The sequence below is a fragment of the Engystomops pustulosus genome, chromosome 10, assembly GCF_040894005.1.
Source record: "Engystomops pustulosus chromosome 10, aEngPut4.maternal, whole genome shotgun sequence".
Classification (NCBI taxonomy): Eukaryota; Metazoa; Chordata; class Amphibia; order Anura; family Leptodactylidae; genus Engystomops; species Engystomops pustulosus.
Window position 1 is genome coordinate 101186735 of NC_092420.1, and position 15172 is coordinate 101201906.

Below are 15172 nucleotides of genomic sequence, written 5' to 3' on the forward strand. Positions count from 1 at the left end.
GAAATCTCATAGAAGTCGATAAAGCTCAGGATGCAACTCAGTTCTTAGGTCCAGTGACTTGTGATTGGCTTACAGGATGGTCAAAAACCAGCAAGTCCCTCCAGTATAGAGGCCCCTCCTTCTATGGATTGTCAGGGTCCCTGCTTCTATGGATTGTCGGGGGTCCCTGCTTCTATGGATTGTCGGAGGGGTCTCAGTAGACGGACTCTCCATGATCGTGAGTTCCACAGGATACGGGATAAATGATTGACTTCACTCATCCCCTTTAAGGTGGCATTTTACCATGTGGCAGCACAAAAATGCTTCAGTACAAACATTCAGCTTCACATATTGGCATTTCCTCCAATGCTGCACTGTCCTGCCAAGCATCCCCAGAGAGGCGGGGCTTGTAAACAGTTGTATAAAAGTGGGTGGACATGGTTTAAAGATTATCCTTGCAAATGAGGGTGAAAAATGTTGAGAGGATCACATGACGTCACAGGATATTTATAGGATCCGGTCAAGAGATTCACCAGCCATTAGGGAAGTTGAGTCTGTTGCCTCAGGCAGCACAACCTGCCTTAAAATGGGGGGAGGCAACATCAGAGACACAGTCAGCGACTACAAATCAGGAGCAGACTCTTAAAAATAGTGTCTTTTCAGCCTTGATTGTGAGATTGAAGAACCTGATATATCACTTCTGGAGGGGGCGCCGTTCTATAGCCTGCAGCCTTGGGCAGCGCATGTTTCGGATCACCCCTGTATGCGGATGGCATTTTATACTGGGATATGGGGTCCCATACTTTTACTTGTTTCCTGCCCGCTTTGCATATGCAAATTCTACCTAATTCCCAACGTCTGCATTATCAGGGCTCCAAAAAAAAAACAATAAACCAAATCTGTGTACAAAAGCCCCTCAGATCCTTGCGCCGGAGCTGCCGCTGCACTCGCTCTGATGAGTCTGATGCCGAAAATCTTTTTCCGTTTATTAAGATTTCTGTTTCCATGACTTCAAAGGCTCGTAATAAAATGAGTCATTTTACATATCACAGCGCTGGAAACACTCGCCGATTCCCCAGACATTTGCATAATCTGATTTCTGATAAGGACGTTTCGTTTACACCAGGAGGAGGTTTTTTATTTATTTAATATCTTGTAGGATTTTACATCTTACACCCGGTTTATGTAAATAAGTGACCCCCCCCCGTGATCCTGATAATGGGTCTCCCCAATGGCATTGCAGGTAGCAGATAGGCGGACGGTCTATTCCTTGGCGCAGGGGTGTCCTAGCTCTGAGCCCTGGGAGATGCCGGGGAGGGCTGAGCTCCGCCTTCTGTACTTGTCAGGTTTGATGACGGGTTATGTCAGTTATTTATGGCTTATTTTGCTTCTGATCTTGTTGTTGTGGGTGCGGGGCTTAAAGGGGATCAGTCAATTATAGGTTTGAACTTGCGGTTTTTACATCTGCGGGTTTTTATTCTTCCAATTACAGAGCTGTATGAGGGCTTGTTTTCTGTGGGTGGATTGCACTTCCTATTGTCACTATTTAATATTCCATAGAACACAATTTTCAGCTCATCGTCGCCAGGGGTCTTGTTTCTGTTATCCACATGGAAGGTTATGGGACAAAAGGCGAAGGTCTGGAACCACCACGTGAACCTATCACCAGGAATGTCCTTTCTAGCTGGGGGCAGGCTCCGATAGCCCCTGCTATGCTGATTATAAAAATGGCTTTGTCAGATTTATGAATAATTTCAGTACTTTATAAAAGTTTATTTCCCATTACCTGGCTCCCTGTCAGCAGCATGTGGTGAGTCCCGGAGGAAGCAATGGGGGATCTGCAGCAGCCAATGTACAGCTCATCCAGCTCCCTCCCCCTTCCTGTCATGTGCATTAAGCAGGGGAGGGAGGGGGATGGTGTGGAGGAGAGCAGTGATGGGAATTACGGATCTCTTTAGTGAGCTGGATCGTTACAGCCGGCTCTTCCAGCTCCTGAATGGCTCCCTATTAAATATATAATAGGGAGCCTCAGTCCAGCCAGTCTCCACTATTAACCACTGTTAACCCGATTTTGTTGGGGTTACGCGAGCTATCAGCCTACTGTAGGGAGCTGACTCCCATCGCTCACACGAAAGAGCGGAATAAATACCAAATTGGATGAATATTTTACATTTTAATAGATTAGAGATTATAACAATTAGAGCAAATATGGTGGTGTCTGACGTATCATACAGCAGACACCTGAGCTGTATGGGGGGGGGGTACATACTTGTGATATACATGTTTAGCATTATGTATCAGTGCCTGCATTAAGTAGAAACAACCACTATAGTACAGACGGAAAATGTCTGAGTGGACCCAATTCTATTATCTCTACAGTTACTAATTCTGGCAAGTTGGATAAAATGTAGCAAAGATACGTATTTCACAGTCCTGCAGCTACTAACAACATATACAAAGGTCTAATTACACATCTCTCCAGGGACAATACCTGACACTTCCTGCAGAGAGCACAGAGCACAGCAGTGTGAGGTCTGATTACACATCTCTCCAGGGACAATACCTGACACTTCCTGCAGAGAGCACAGAGCACAGCAGTGTGAGGTCTGATTACACATCTCTCCAGGGACAATACATAACACTAGCTGCAGAGAGCACAGAGCACAGCAGTGTGAGGTCTGATTACACATCTCTCCAGGGACAATACATAACACTAGCTGCAGAGAGCACAGAGCACAGCAGTGTGAGGTCTGATTACACATCTCTCCAGGGACAATACCTGACACTTCCTGCAGAGAGCACAGAGCACAGCAGTGTGAGGTCTGATTACACATCTCTCCAGGGACAATACATAACACTGGCTGCAGAGAGCACAGAGCACAGCAGTGTGAGGTCTGATTACACATCTCTCCAGGGACAATACATAACACTGGCTGCAGAGAGCACAGAGCACAGCAGTGTGAGGTCTGATTACACATCTCTCCAGGGACAATACATAACACTGGCTGCAGAGAGCACAGAGCACAGCAGTGTGAGGTCTCATTACACATCTCTCCAGGGGCAATACATAACACTGGCGGCAGAGAGCACAGAGCACAGTAGTGTGAGGTCTGATTACACATCTCTCCAGGGACAATACATAACACTGGCTGCAGAGAGCACAGAGCACAGTAGTGTGAGGTATGATTACACATCTCTCCAGGGACAATACATAACACTGGCTGCAGAGAGCACAGAGCACAGCAGTGTGAGGTCTGATTACACATCTCTCCAGGGGCAATACATAACACTGGCGGCAGAGAGCACAGAGCACAGCAGTGTGAGGTCTGATTACACATCTCTCCAGGGACAATACATAACACTGGCTGCAGAGAGCACAGAGCACAGTAGTGTGAGGTATGATTACACATCTCTCCAGGGACAATACATAACACTGGCTGCAGAGAGCACAGAGCACAGCAGTGTGAGGTCTGATTACACATCTCTCCAGGGACTATACATAACACTAGCTGCAGAGAGCACAGAGCACAGCAGTGTGAGGTCTGATTACACATCTCTCCAGGGACAATACATAACACTGGCTGCAGAGAGCACAGAGCACAGCAGTGTGAGGTCTGATTACACATCTCTCCAGGGACAGTACATAACACTGGCTGCAGAGAGCACAGAGCACAGCAGTGTGAGGTATGATTACACATCTCTCCAGGGACAATACATAACACTGGCTGCAGAGAGCACAGAGCACAGCAGTGTGAGGTCTGATTACACATCTCTCCAGGGACTATACATAACACTGGCTGCAGAGAGCACAGAGCACAGCAGTGTGAGGTCTGATTACACATCTCTCCAGGGACTATACATAACACTGGCTGCAGAGAGCACAGAGCACAGCAGTGTGAGGTCTGATTACACATCTCTCCAGGGACAGAACATAACACTGGCTGCAGAGAGCACAGAGCACAGCAGTGTGAGGTCTGATTACACATCTCTCCAGGGACAATACATAACACTGGCTGCAGAGAGCACAGAGCACAGCAGTGTGAGGTCTTATCACACATCACTCCAGGGACAATACATAACACTGGCTGCAGAGAGCACAGAGCACAGCAGTGTGAGGTCTGATTACACATCTCTCCAGGGACATAACACTGGCTGCAGAGAGCACAGAGCACAGCAGTGTGAGGTCTGATCACACATCTCTCCAGGGACATAACACTGGCTGCAGAGAGCACAGAGCACCGCAGTGTGAGGTCTGATCACACATCTCTCCAGGGACATAACACTGGCTGCAGAGAGCACAGAGCACAGCAGTGTGAGGTATGATTACACATCTCTCCAGGGACAATACAGAATACTGGCTGCAGAGAGCACAGAGCACAGCAGTGTGAGGTCTGATTACACATCTCTCCAGGGACAATACAGAACACTGGCTGCAGAGAGCACAGAGCACAGCAGTGTGAGGTCTGATTACACATCTCTCCAGGGACAATACATAACACTGGCTGCAGAGAGCACAGAGCACAGCAGTGTGAGGTCTGATTACACCTCTCCCCAGGGACAATACATAACACTGGCTGCAGTCTGTATGGATACAATGTAACTGCTGATACAGTCCCTTTATGTCAAAGATTCTAGGACAAACCCTGTAATCAGATAATGAATTACTATGACGACCCTTTGTGAAATCGCTGTGAGCGAGGAATCTTTCATAGTTACAGTGTGAGCCTGCGGCTGCTTGGAAGGTCCATTAACCCTCAATGTTAAGTTATCTTTTTCATATGATATTTTTGGTAAATTTTTTCAGAGATATTCACAAAACATCTACTATACCTGAGATACCAACAGTTTCCCAAAGCAAATGCCCAACTCCGAGCTAAACATGAAAGACATAAGTCACTTCTCTTCTATTCATCCTATACACACAGTGGGGCAGATTTAATAAGTGTCTGAAAGGCAGAATATTTCTAGTTGTCCATGGGAACCAATCACAGCTCCCCTTTAAAATATTCATGAGCACTGGTAAAATGAAAGCTGAGCTGTGATTGGTTGCCATGGGCAACTAGAAATATTCTGACTTTCAGACACTTGATAAATCTGCCCCAGTGACTCCTCCAGCAGCAGAATAGTGAGCGCAGCTCTGGAGAATATTTGGATACTTTGTCATCCTTGTAACATAACTTGCATTTCCATTTTCAGTCACAACATCCTGCTGTATGAAGATGGCCATGCTGTGGTCGCTGACTTTGGAGGTAAGTACCGCACCATTAAGTAGGCCTGTCTACTGCTGCGGTATCTATAATGTCCTCTTTGTCCTGTGTATAATGTAGGAGACCCCATCACTCATCATCAGTGCAGGTTCAGGCTCCCCCAGAAGGTCCTGACATTGTGGGGGTGCGATGCTGAAGCAGCGTTACATCTCCTGCACGTGGTGGGTTATGGGGCAAATTTTCTGCCCGGATTTATTTAATCCCCTTATGTTGTGCCCCCCCTTATAACCCACCGGACTCTGCCCCATGTAGCGCCAGGTATTGTACATTTGGTCACTACCCTGTGATCTCCGTGCGGCGCTGGAATAGCAGAGCGGATCAGAACTTGTCCATGGGATGGAGCTCCGGGTACTTCCCAGCAGCCGCTCACCCGGGGCTTGTTCTCCTTAACCTTGACCACATGTAGACACAGAAACGTGACCTTTCCTGTGATAGAATGTCATGTCCATGAATACGCTCCCGGTTCGCGGTGCGGACGCTTCTTTTGGGGGCCGGCGCCAATCACCGCGCTCCAGCGACTTCTCATTTATTTCTGTAAACGGCTTCTTGATCCACGGCTCGAGGTTTTCTTCAAGAAAAATAACATGATCTTTTTTCTTTCTATTTTTTCCTCATCAGAATCTCGATTTCTTCAGTCAATGGATGAAGACAACATGACCAAGCAGCCCGGGGTGCGTCCGCGTTATTGATTTGACCCTTTCACTGCCGTCACACACAATAGGACTCTATTTACTGCTGCGGAGCCCTCGATGAGCACAATAATTACACGTATCATTCCTGGAGGTGACATTGTGCTGTGGACATCTGCAGGACAGGTCCTTAAAGGGAATCTGTCAGCAGCATTGATCAGGCAACACTGGGCGGGGTCAGGTATTGGCCCTTGAGAGATGTTTCATCTCATGGATGTAGATGGTTTGTCCTAATGACAACGGCAACCAATGAAATATGATTATGCATAAGAGGAGTAGGGGAGGGGCAACGAAGAGGAGTAGGGGAGGGGCAACGAAGAGGAGTAGGGGAGGGGCAACGAAGAGGAGTAGGGGAGGGGCAACAAAGAGGAGTAGGGGAGGGGCAACAAAGAGGAGCAGGGGAGGGGCAACGAAGAGGAGCAGGGGAAAGGCAACAAAGAGGAGCAGGAGAGAGGCAACGAAGAGGAGCAGGGGAGGGGCAACGAAGAGGAGCAGAGGAGGGGCAAAAAAGAGGAGTAGGGGAGGGGCAACAAAGAGGAGTAGGGGAGGGGCAACGAAGGGGAGCAGAGGAGGGGCAAAAAAGAGGAGTAGGGGAGGGGCAACAAAGAGGAGTAGGGGAGGGGCAACGAAGGGGAGCAGAGGAGGGGCAACAAAGAGGAGTAGGGGAGGGGCAATGAAGAGGAGCAGCGGAGGGGCAACGAAGAAGAGGAGAGGAGCAGGGGAGAGGCAACGAAGAGGAGCAGAGGAGAGGCAACGAAGAGGAGCAGGGGAGATGCAACGAAGAGGAGCAGAGGAGGGGCAACGAAGAGGAGCAGGAGAGATGCAACGAAGAGGAGCAGGAGAGAGGCAACGAAGAGGAGCAGAGGAGGGGCAACGAAGAGGAGCAGAGGAGAGGAAACGAAGAGGAGCAGAGGAGAGGCAACAAAGAGGAGTAGGGGAGGGGCAATGAAGAGGAGCAGCGGAGGGGCAACGAAGAAGAGGAGAGGAGCAGGGGAGAGGCAACGAAGAGGAGCAGAGGAGAGGCAACGAAGAGGAGCAGGGGAGATGCAACGAAGAGGAGCAGAGGAGGGGCAACGAAGAGGAGCAGGAGAGATGCAACGAAGAGGAGCAGGAGAGAGGCAACGAAGAGGAGCAGAGGAGGGGCAACGAAGAGGAGCAGAGGAGAGGCAACGAAGAGGAGCAGAGGAGAGGCAACGAAGAGAAGCAGGGGAAAGGCAACAAAGAGGAGCAGGAGAGAGGCAATGAAGAGGAGCAGGAGAGAGGCAACGAAGAGGAGCAGAGGAGAGGCAACGAAGAGGAGCAGAGGAGAGGCAACGAAGAGGAGCAGGGGAGGGGCAACGAAGAGGAGCAGGGGAGATGCAACGAAGAGGAGCAGGGGAGAGGCAACGAAGAGAAGCAGGGGAGAGGCAACGAAGAGGAGCAGGAGAGAGGCAACGAAGAGGAGCAGAGGAGAGGCAACGAAGAGGAGCATGGGAGGGGCAACGAAGAGGAGCAGGGGAGGGTCAACGAAGAGGAGCATGGGAGGGGCAACGAAGAGGAGCAGGGGAGAGGCAACGAAGAGGAGCAGGGGAGGGGCAACGAAGAGGAGCATGGGAGGGGCAACGAAGAGGAGCAGGGGAGGGGCAACGAAGAGGAGCATGGGAGGGGCAACGAAGAGGAGCAGGGGAGAGGCAACGAAGAGGAGCAGGGGAGAGGCAACGAAGAGGAGCATGGGAGAGGAGCAGGTGAGAGGCAATGAAGAGGAGCAGAGGAGAGGAGCAGAGGAGAGGAGCAGAGGAGAGGCAATGAAGAGGAGCAGAGGAGAGGAGCAGGGGAGAGGAGCAGAGGAGAGGCAATGAAGAGGGGCAGCGAAGAAGAGCAGGGGAGAGGCAAAATATAAGGAGCATAGTAAATAAAGTTTAGCTGAATAGCAGAATACAGGCAGATTTCAGCTTCTAGTTTTTGAATGGTCCCTGGTATTAGACAAATTTCTTGCCTAAAAGCGGGTCCAGCCATCATAAGCTACTGCACTAGATGTGGACAATGAGGGATTTTATTCATTGACCTCAAGCAGAGGTATTGATGCAGAAAGTAAATGACAGAACTCTACATGGAATAACCTGTATTTTCAGGCAGCAGAATTCCCCTTTAAGTACCGGCATCGCATCCTCCGGCAGACGAGCACCTGAAGTCTAAGCCCCGTGTTTGGAGATTTTGTCAGTGTGTTGTTCCACGTCCTGCTTGTTAGACAAATCTCATTCTGTCCAAAAGCCAAGCCGTATTGTAGTCTGTTACCATAGCAACCCCTAGCATCCAAAATGATAATTACCGGTAGACCCTAATGACGAGCGCATGAATAATGATAAGGAGGAAGGTTGTTAATAATGGAAACATTTCTTTGGGATTCTAATCCATGCAATCCCATATTTGGCCCAATAAGCTGCGGATTACAGGTACCGGTGCCAACTAAGTAGGAACAAGCTCTGTCAAGAGCGCGACTTCCCCGGTAGAGAAGTAAACACGTCCTCGAATTCTGTGCTGATAAGAGCAGATGAGGCTTAGGGTAATATGTGTATATGGGGGATTTCTGGGCTGACCGGAAAACACCTCTATGTCTGGGGTGGGGTGAATGTGCACCTACCTCCAGTGCTCTGCTACCATGGTGCAGCCCAGTTCCTTCATACGTTCTGGGAGCAGTGCTGTTCCCATGAACAAGTATCCGGACAGGATTTAGCAACAACATAGAAAACATGGCACACACCAAACTGGATTTCTTTGATTTTTTTATTTTTAGTGAATATTTCACACAAGATTTAGCAACAACCCAAGCCAATAAATACCTTATATACTCGATTATAAGCCTAGTTTTTCAGCTAGACAGTCTGAGACAGAAGAGGACCTATGGGGGACGTCGGAAAGATGAGTACAGTGTTATTTTTTTTCCTACTACAGGGGCTGGCAGACTATATACTGGGAGGCTGTAACTAATGCATTTCCCACCCTCGGCTTATACTCGAGTCAATAGGTTTTCCCAGTTTTTGTGTTGAAATTAGGGGTCTCGGCTTATACTCGGGAGAGCTTATACTCGAGTATATACGGTAAGCCAATAATAAAGATCCCTTTAATCAACACCTAGAGAGAATAAGTACCTACTGCTGGTTTGGTTGATGAGTAGTTTCCATGAGACCACTTCAGCTACATTAAGGGATTGACCCCTTTGGGCAGTGACGGCAAACCTTTTAGACACCGAGTGCCCAAACTGCAACCAAAACCCACATATTTTTCGCAAAGTGCAGATGCATCCATTTAAGCAGTAACCTATAACTCCCTGCTCTATCACATGTTTAAATTGTATAGGCACCTGAGGACACCAATACAGTAGAAAGAAGGTGTAGATCATTGTAGCTTCCTTCTAGGGTCCTGGGCTGCCTGGGACTGCAAGAGGCCTTGAGTCTGGTCTGGCGAACTCTGCGCTGGGGAGATGGTGCAGGTGCCCATAGAGAGGGCTCCGAGTGCCACCTCTGGCACCCGTGCCATAGGTTCGCCACCACTGTTCTAGGGCATCGTATGGTTGGCTCTTTCATTCCAGAGAGAGAAGAGATGAGTAAACTCAGTGGTTGGGTTTGGTGTTCAGGTTCAGACCTGGACATATTCCCAAGTAGGTGGCCAAACAACCAATCTGGCAAATTGACATCCCTACCAATTAGCCACGGCTATGACTCTGTGGGAGTCCTCAGGCCAATCATAGCTGTGGCTAGTTGCTCTTTAATTTGCCGGATTGGCTGTTCGAATAGTAATCCGGCAATATGTCTGGGTCAGGCGGCCAAACCGGAACACCAAACCCCACCATCAGGTCTGCTCATCTCTAGAGCTGGGTAATACATGACTATGAATCCTTAGAAGTAGGACCCCCCCCCCCCCCTCGTGTTCTGCATGTCATCAGGGAACCTTGTTGAGCAGCACTTGATGGACCCACTACGCCCCTCCTACTGGACCCAGAAGATGTTTAAATGGGTCATCCTCCTCCTTGTCATGGACTTGTAGTTGGGGTTCCCCATTTTGATAATCACCGGGTTAGGACTCCCAGACTCTAACATTTATCATCAATCCAGTAGAGATTCTTCTAGATGAAATAACCGATTACACGTTTTAAAGTGTCCCGTCTCCTTTATGGGATCCGCGGGTGGTGCCATCTCCACCAGGTATCCCTTTTGCACCGTTCAGAACCAATTATTCAATTTCTGTGGATTATGCTCACATATTGGGGCAGATTTACTTACCAGGTCCAGTCGCGATCCCGTGGTGCGTTGTCCAACGAGGATTCAGGTTCTGCCGGGATTCACTAAGGTCCGTGCGCCCGATGTCCACCAGATGTCGCTGCTGTGCCGAGGTCCGCCGGAGTTCACCTTCTTCGTTCCGGTGTATGTGAGTGCTATTTTTGCTACAAAATTATTTTTTTAATTCCGCGTTTTTTTTCCGAATCCGTTGGTTCTTCCGACGGCCACGCCCCCCTGATTTCTGTCGCGTGAAAGCCGGCGCTGACGCGCTACAATCCGATCGCATGCGCCAAAATCCCAGGGCAATTCAATGCAAATAGGAAAAATTCGGGAAACCCGGCGGAAAAACGCAATTTGGACCCTTAGTAAATGTGCTCCATTGAGTTTCGACATATACTTTACAATTTGGCCTTAAAGCGGTTCACCAATCAGGACAAGTAGCTCAGTGTGTGAACATAGCCCAGGGTGTCCTTTAGCTGCGGCAGGGGGCAGTTAGCCTAGAAACAAGGGGCATTATCCTCTCATGGCTCAGAGACATCTTGTACTGGAATAATGTGGTCTTGTTTCTGATAGAACCTGCGCTGGATGGCTCCGGAGGTTTTCAGCCAGTCCACCCGCTACACCATCAAGGCCGACGTGTTCAGCTACGCTTTGTGTCTCTGGGAGCTGCTGACTGGAGAAATCCCTTTTGCTCATCTTAAACCAGGTAAGTCTGTTGATGATGGTTACTTATTATTCTAGATTCCTCTTCCTCATAAAGCCTGGTTCTTCCTCTTCACACTGGATTCTCTTCCTCTTCGCTAGGCCAGGGAAGTAAGAGATCTACATACAGAGACTTTGCCATTGAAGGCCTCCTTGCTGCCGTTTGGAGACTTAAAGGGCGTCTACCACCAGGATGAAGGACTGTATGCAAATGAGCCTGAAGAGCTCCTGGAGCCCCATAGGTTCATTTGCATACAGTCCTTCATCCTGGTGGTAGACGCCCTTTAAAGCCCTTGGTGTTCCACTGGGGAATTCTGGGAAATATTCAGATAAGGAAAACCTTGCCTTTTAGGACGACCTTAGAAAGTACCGATGTTAAAAAACCTGATTCTTCTGCCCTTCAAATGTTTGACTCTTCTTCTTCTGTCTAGTTTCTCTTCTGTTTCTTCCTTTGCTTTTTGTCTCATCTTATAGATTTTTTTTGTTCCTATTATTTTTGGTAACTTTTTTATTGTCATTTTTGATTCTTTCTCTTCTCTCTTCTGGGTCCTCCTCATTGACTTATTTTTCCTATAATTTTTCATTTTTCCCCTTCTCCTTTATGATGATTTTTGATTGCTTTTTGTTTTTGTCTCTCATTCTTGGTTCTTCATCATTTCCTTTGTTCCTCCTCCTCTCCTTTGTCTGCACTTTGTAGTATAATTGTATTTTAAGCCTTAACCTAACACATGGAATATGAAACATCTTCTGTCTGGTCCTTTGTGCGCCAAGTGGAAGATTCCTCTTTAGAACCAAAACTAGAAAACATCAGGACTTGGTCCTTGGTCGCTGGTCCTACATTAATTACTTTCATTAGGACCATTAGAGTCCAGCAATCTCTCTACAAGGATAAGGATATAAGGAATCCTGATGTTTAATGTTTTGAAAACTTCTTCGGTAAAGACTCCTCCCACAATATCCCAAATATTTCCATCCCCCTCCAGTATGTCCTCCTATGGATAAGATGTTGCGCTATTGTTTTTCCTGCTTTGCTTGGGCTCCACAGTCTCATAAACATTAAGCTGTAATTTCGGAGACGATGTAAATGAGCGACCGCGCGCTTCAGACGAGCTCAATATCAATATTTTGGATGATAGAAATTTGCATACATATTTGTACTGTAAAAAAAATCACTTTTCTCTGTGAATTTAAAGCGATGAAGCGCTGATTGGCTGCGTCATAATTATACGCTTATCACATTTTAACCTACAATTTCTGCTCTTAATTACACACGCCCACGCCGCTATATACACTGCTATACACGATGCTATATACATATGGCGCGCTATTTATTTTTAAGATGTTTCATAAAAGACATAGCTGAGCAGGTATTTACAGAGTTTAAGTACAGTTCACACCAATCACCCACGCAGCTTTTACCAAGAGCCCTGGAAGATGAGATTCACATTTACAGTTGCTGTGTGAGTCCTATCATCCATGGGTTAGCAGGTTAGAATTATTTAATGCACAGATACAGAGCCCTTGTGTAATGGGAGGAGGACCGGGGGCAGACATTGGGGCAGATTTACTTACTCGGCCCATTCGCGATCCAGCGGTGCGTTCTCTGCGGTGGATTCGGGTCTGCGATTCACTAAGGTAGTTCCTCCGCCATCCACCAGGTGGCGCTGCTGCGCTGAAGTTCCCCGAGGTCCGCCGGAATGCCCTGAAATTCACCGGCCTATTCCTGGTGAAGGTAAGCGCAAGTCCGGCGACACTTTTTTTTTTTTAATGCGGCGGTTTTTCCGAATCCGTCGGGTTTTTGCTCGGCCACGCCCCCCGATTTCTGTTGCGTGCATGCCGGCGCCGATGCGGCAAAATCCCATCGCGAGTGCCAAAATCCCGAGGCAATACAGGGAAAATTGGCGCAAATCGGAAATATTCGGGTAACACGTCGGGAAAACGCTAATCGGCCCCTTAGTAAATGACCCCCATTGTGTAACGTAACCTTTTAAGTTTTGACCCTTTAACCCAGAACAGGGAAATAGTCCACATATAGTTAGGTGGCAGCTAAATTGGGCAGATCAGGAGATGCTGGTGGAACTCACCAGGATGCCAGGCAGAGAGTGGTCAGTGGCAAGCAAAGGTCAGGGCAAGTTACTCAATGACTTGGCCAAGGATGATGCCTGGTCATCATTGAAACAAAGCAGGACAGTATCGGAATATAATCAGGAGCAGATCAGGAGATCCTGGTATAACTCACCAGGACGCCGGACAGTAAAGTGGCCATTAAAAAGGCAAGGTCAGGGCAGGCCAATGTCATGGTCAAGGAACAGTCATGGTCATCATTGAAACAAAGCAGAACAGTATCGGAAATATAAGCAGTGTCATGGTACAAAGATCAGAAGAAATCAGGAAGAAGGTAAAACTCACCAGGATGACAGGCAGAGAGTGGTCGGCAGGAAGGCAAGGTCAGGGCAGGCCAAAAAATGTCATGGTTAAGGACCAGCCGGGGTCATCGTAGAAACAAAGCAGAACAGAAATGGAAGTGTCATAGTACGAAGATCAGGAGATGCTGGTGTAACTCACCAGAATCCCAGGCAGAGAGTGGCCAGGAAGAAGGCAAGGTCAGGGCAGGTCACACAATGTAACGGTCAAGGAAACAAAGCAGGGCAGAATTGGAATCGGAGCAGTGTCATGGTACAGAAGAGGCATAGTACTGGATCAGGGCGTTTCTGCAGGACCTTTAGAGAAGTAACAAGGCAGCTGTGACCGGTGTGGGATCGGGGGGAATCAACCGTGTAACATCCTCTATCCCAAAACACCATGTCATAAAACACTGTATATAAAGCAGAAGGGCGCTATTCTCATATTCTCATTGCGTTACCACATTAATGACCGCCCTGATTTTTGGGCTGCAGAAATATCCTCCTAAAGTTCAAGATTTCATCCAACTTGATGTCAAGATCATTCATGTAATTATGTGATCATTGCCCTTCACCCGCTCACACCCGTCACGCCCGTCACGCCCCGCCTCTCGTCCCTGACCTTTGCCGACAATTTCACGAGCGATAAACCTTCGGTGTCCACAGGTTTGATTCCTCACTGTGATGAGATTTTTTCTAGGTGCAGGAATATGAATACATTTTGTATTTTATTCCTATTTGGCGACTTTGATTTAGTCGGTAATGTTTCCATAATTCAATGGAAGATTGATATTTGATTGAATATGGTCCGGCCCGCCGGCTAATAAATTAGATTCCTTAGGTAATGGAGAGAAGCTTTCTTCACCGGGGTTTCTTCCAACCTATTCAGCTTCCAGCATGGGTCCAGACAAACAGAGAATTGTGTATGCCTGACGCCGCGCGCCCTCCCCCGCCGCTGCCGCCGCCTCGCTCCCTCCCCCGCCGCTGCCGCCCGCCTCGCTCCCTCTCTACGATTCTGAATATTTGAGTTCAACAGCCTCTAAAGAATATTTGTTGAACTCTGATTATTATGAGCAGAAGAAGGTCAAAACTTCAAAGTGAGGGCTAAACAGAGACGCCGAATGAGGCCGCCGCAGATTTATCAAATATTCGGCTCAAAATAAATTTGTGGAGACATTTGCATATATAAAAAAAACAAAAAAAATGTCAAAAATTCCCCCAGACAACACGGCAACGATAAGATCCAGGCGGCCGCTAAATCGGGTGATCGCAAGTTCAACAATGTCGCAAAGGAGGTTGTTCCTGATTTATTTGTTGTTGATGGGGAATAAGAAAACCGGAGATTTGGGCGGGGGAGCAGTTTTCGGGTTTTCGCGCGACTTGCTTTAAAAAAATTAGAAAGTGTCAGAAGAAAGTATCAATGATCAAAGTATCGAGTGACGCAGAGAACTTTCCTCCAGATAAAAAGATGCCACCAATTAGTAAATGAGAGGAAGCTCCGGAGCAACGATGTCTGATCACAGGGCGACGCCGCTCAGTGCACAAATCTATCGATCTGAGCAGAAGAAAGGGAATAAATAAGCGGGTGGTTACAAAGTGATTAAAGAAGTACCGCAGCAGCTCAACATTTATGTACAAAGGGGTCCGTGTTATCTGCATACAGGACCTTCAACCTCAGCTGCCGGGGCCAATGCAGACGAATGAAGGAGAAATGACTTGTATCTGTCACCAGGGGGCGGTCAGGGACAAGCCGAGGTCAGGGCAGGCAGCTCAATGTCATGGTGATTATAGAAATTGGGAGACCCCCTACTGCTTAAAAGATGATTAGGAGACCCTAATGCTAAACGCTAGAGTTATAAGTAACCTGTGTAACCCGG

The 15172-nt window shown here is 47.9% G+C and overlaps 1 protein-coding gene across 2 annotated transcripts in view; it reads left to right on the top strand.

Annotated features, from left to right (window-relative positions):
• Positions 1–15172, top strand: part of TNNI3K (TNNI3 interacting kinase) — a 164798-nt gene that overhangs the window by 93595 nt on the left and 56031 nt on the right. For both annotated transcript variants that reach the window (XM_072128309.1, XM_072128310.1), the window contains 3 exons: positions 5176–5228; positions 5865–5917; positions 10765–10897. In XM_072128309.1, the coding sequence (XP_071984410.1) occupies positions 5176–5228; positions 5865–5917; positions 10765–10897 (239 nt within the window). The remainder of the gene's footprint in view (positions 1–5175; positions 5229–5864; positions 5918–10764; positions 10898–15172) is intronic.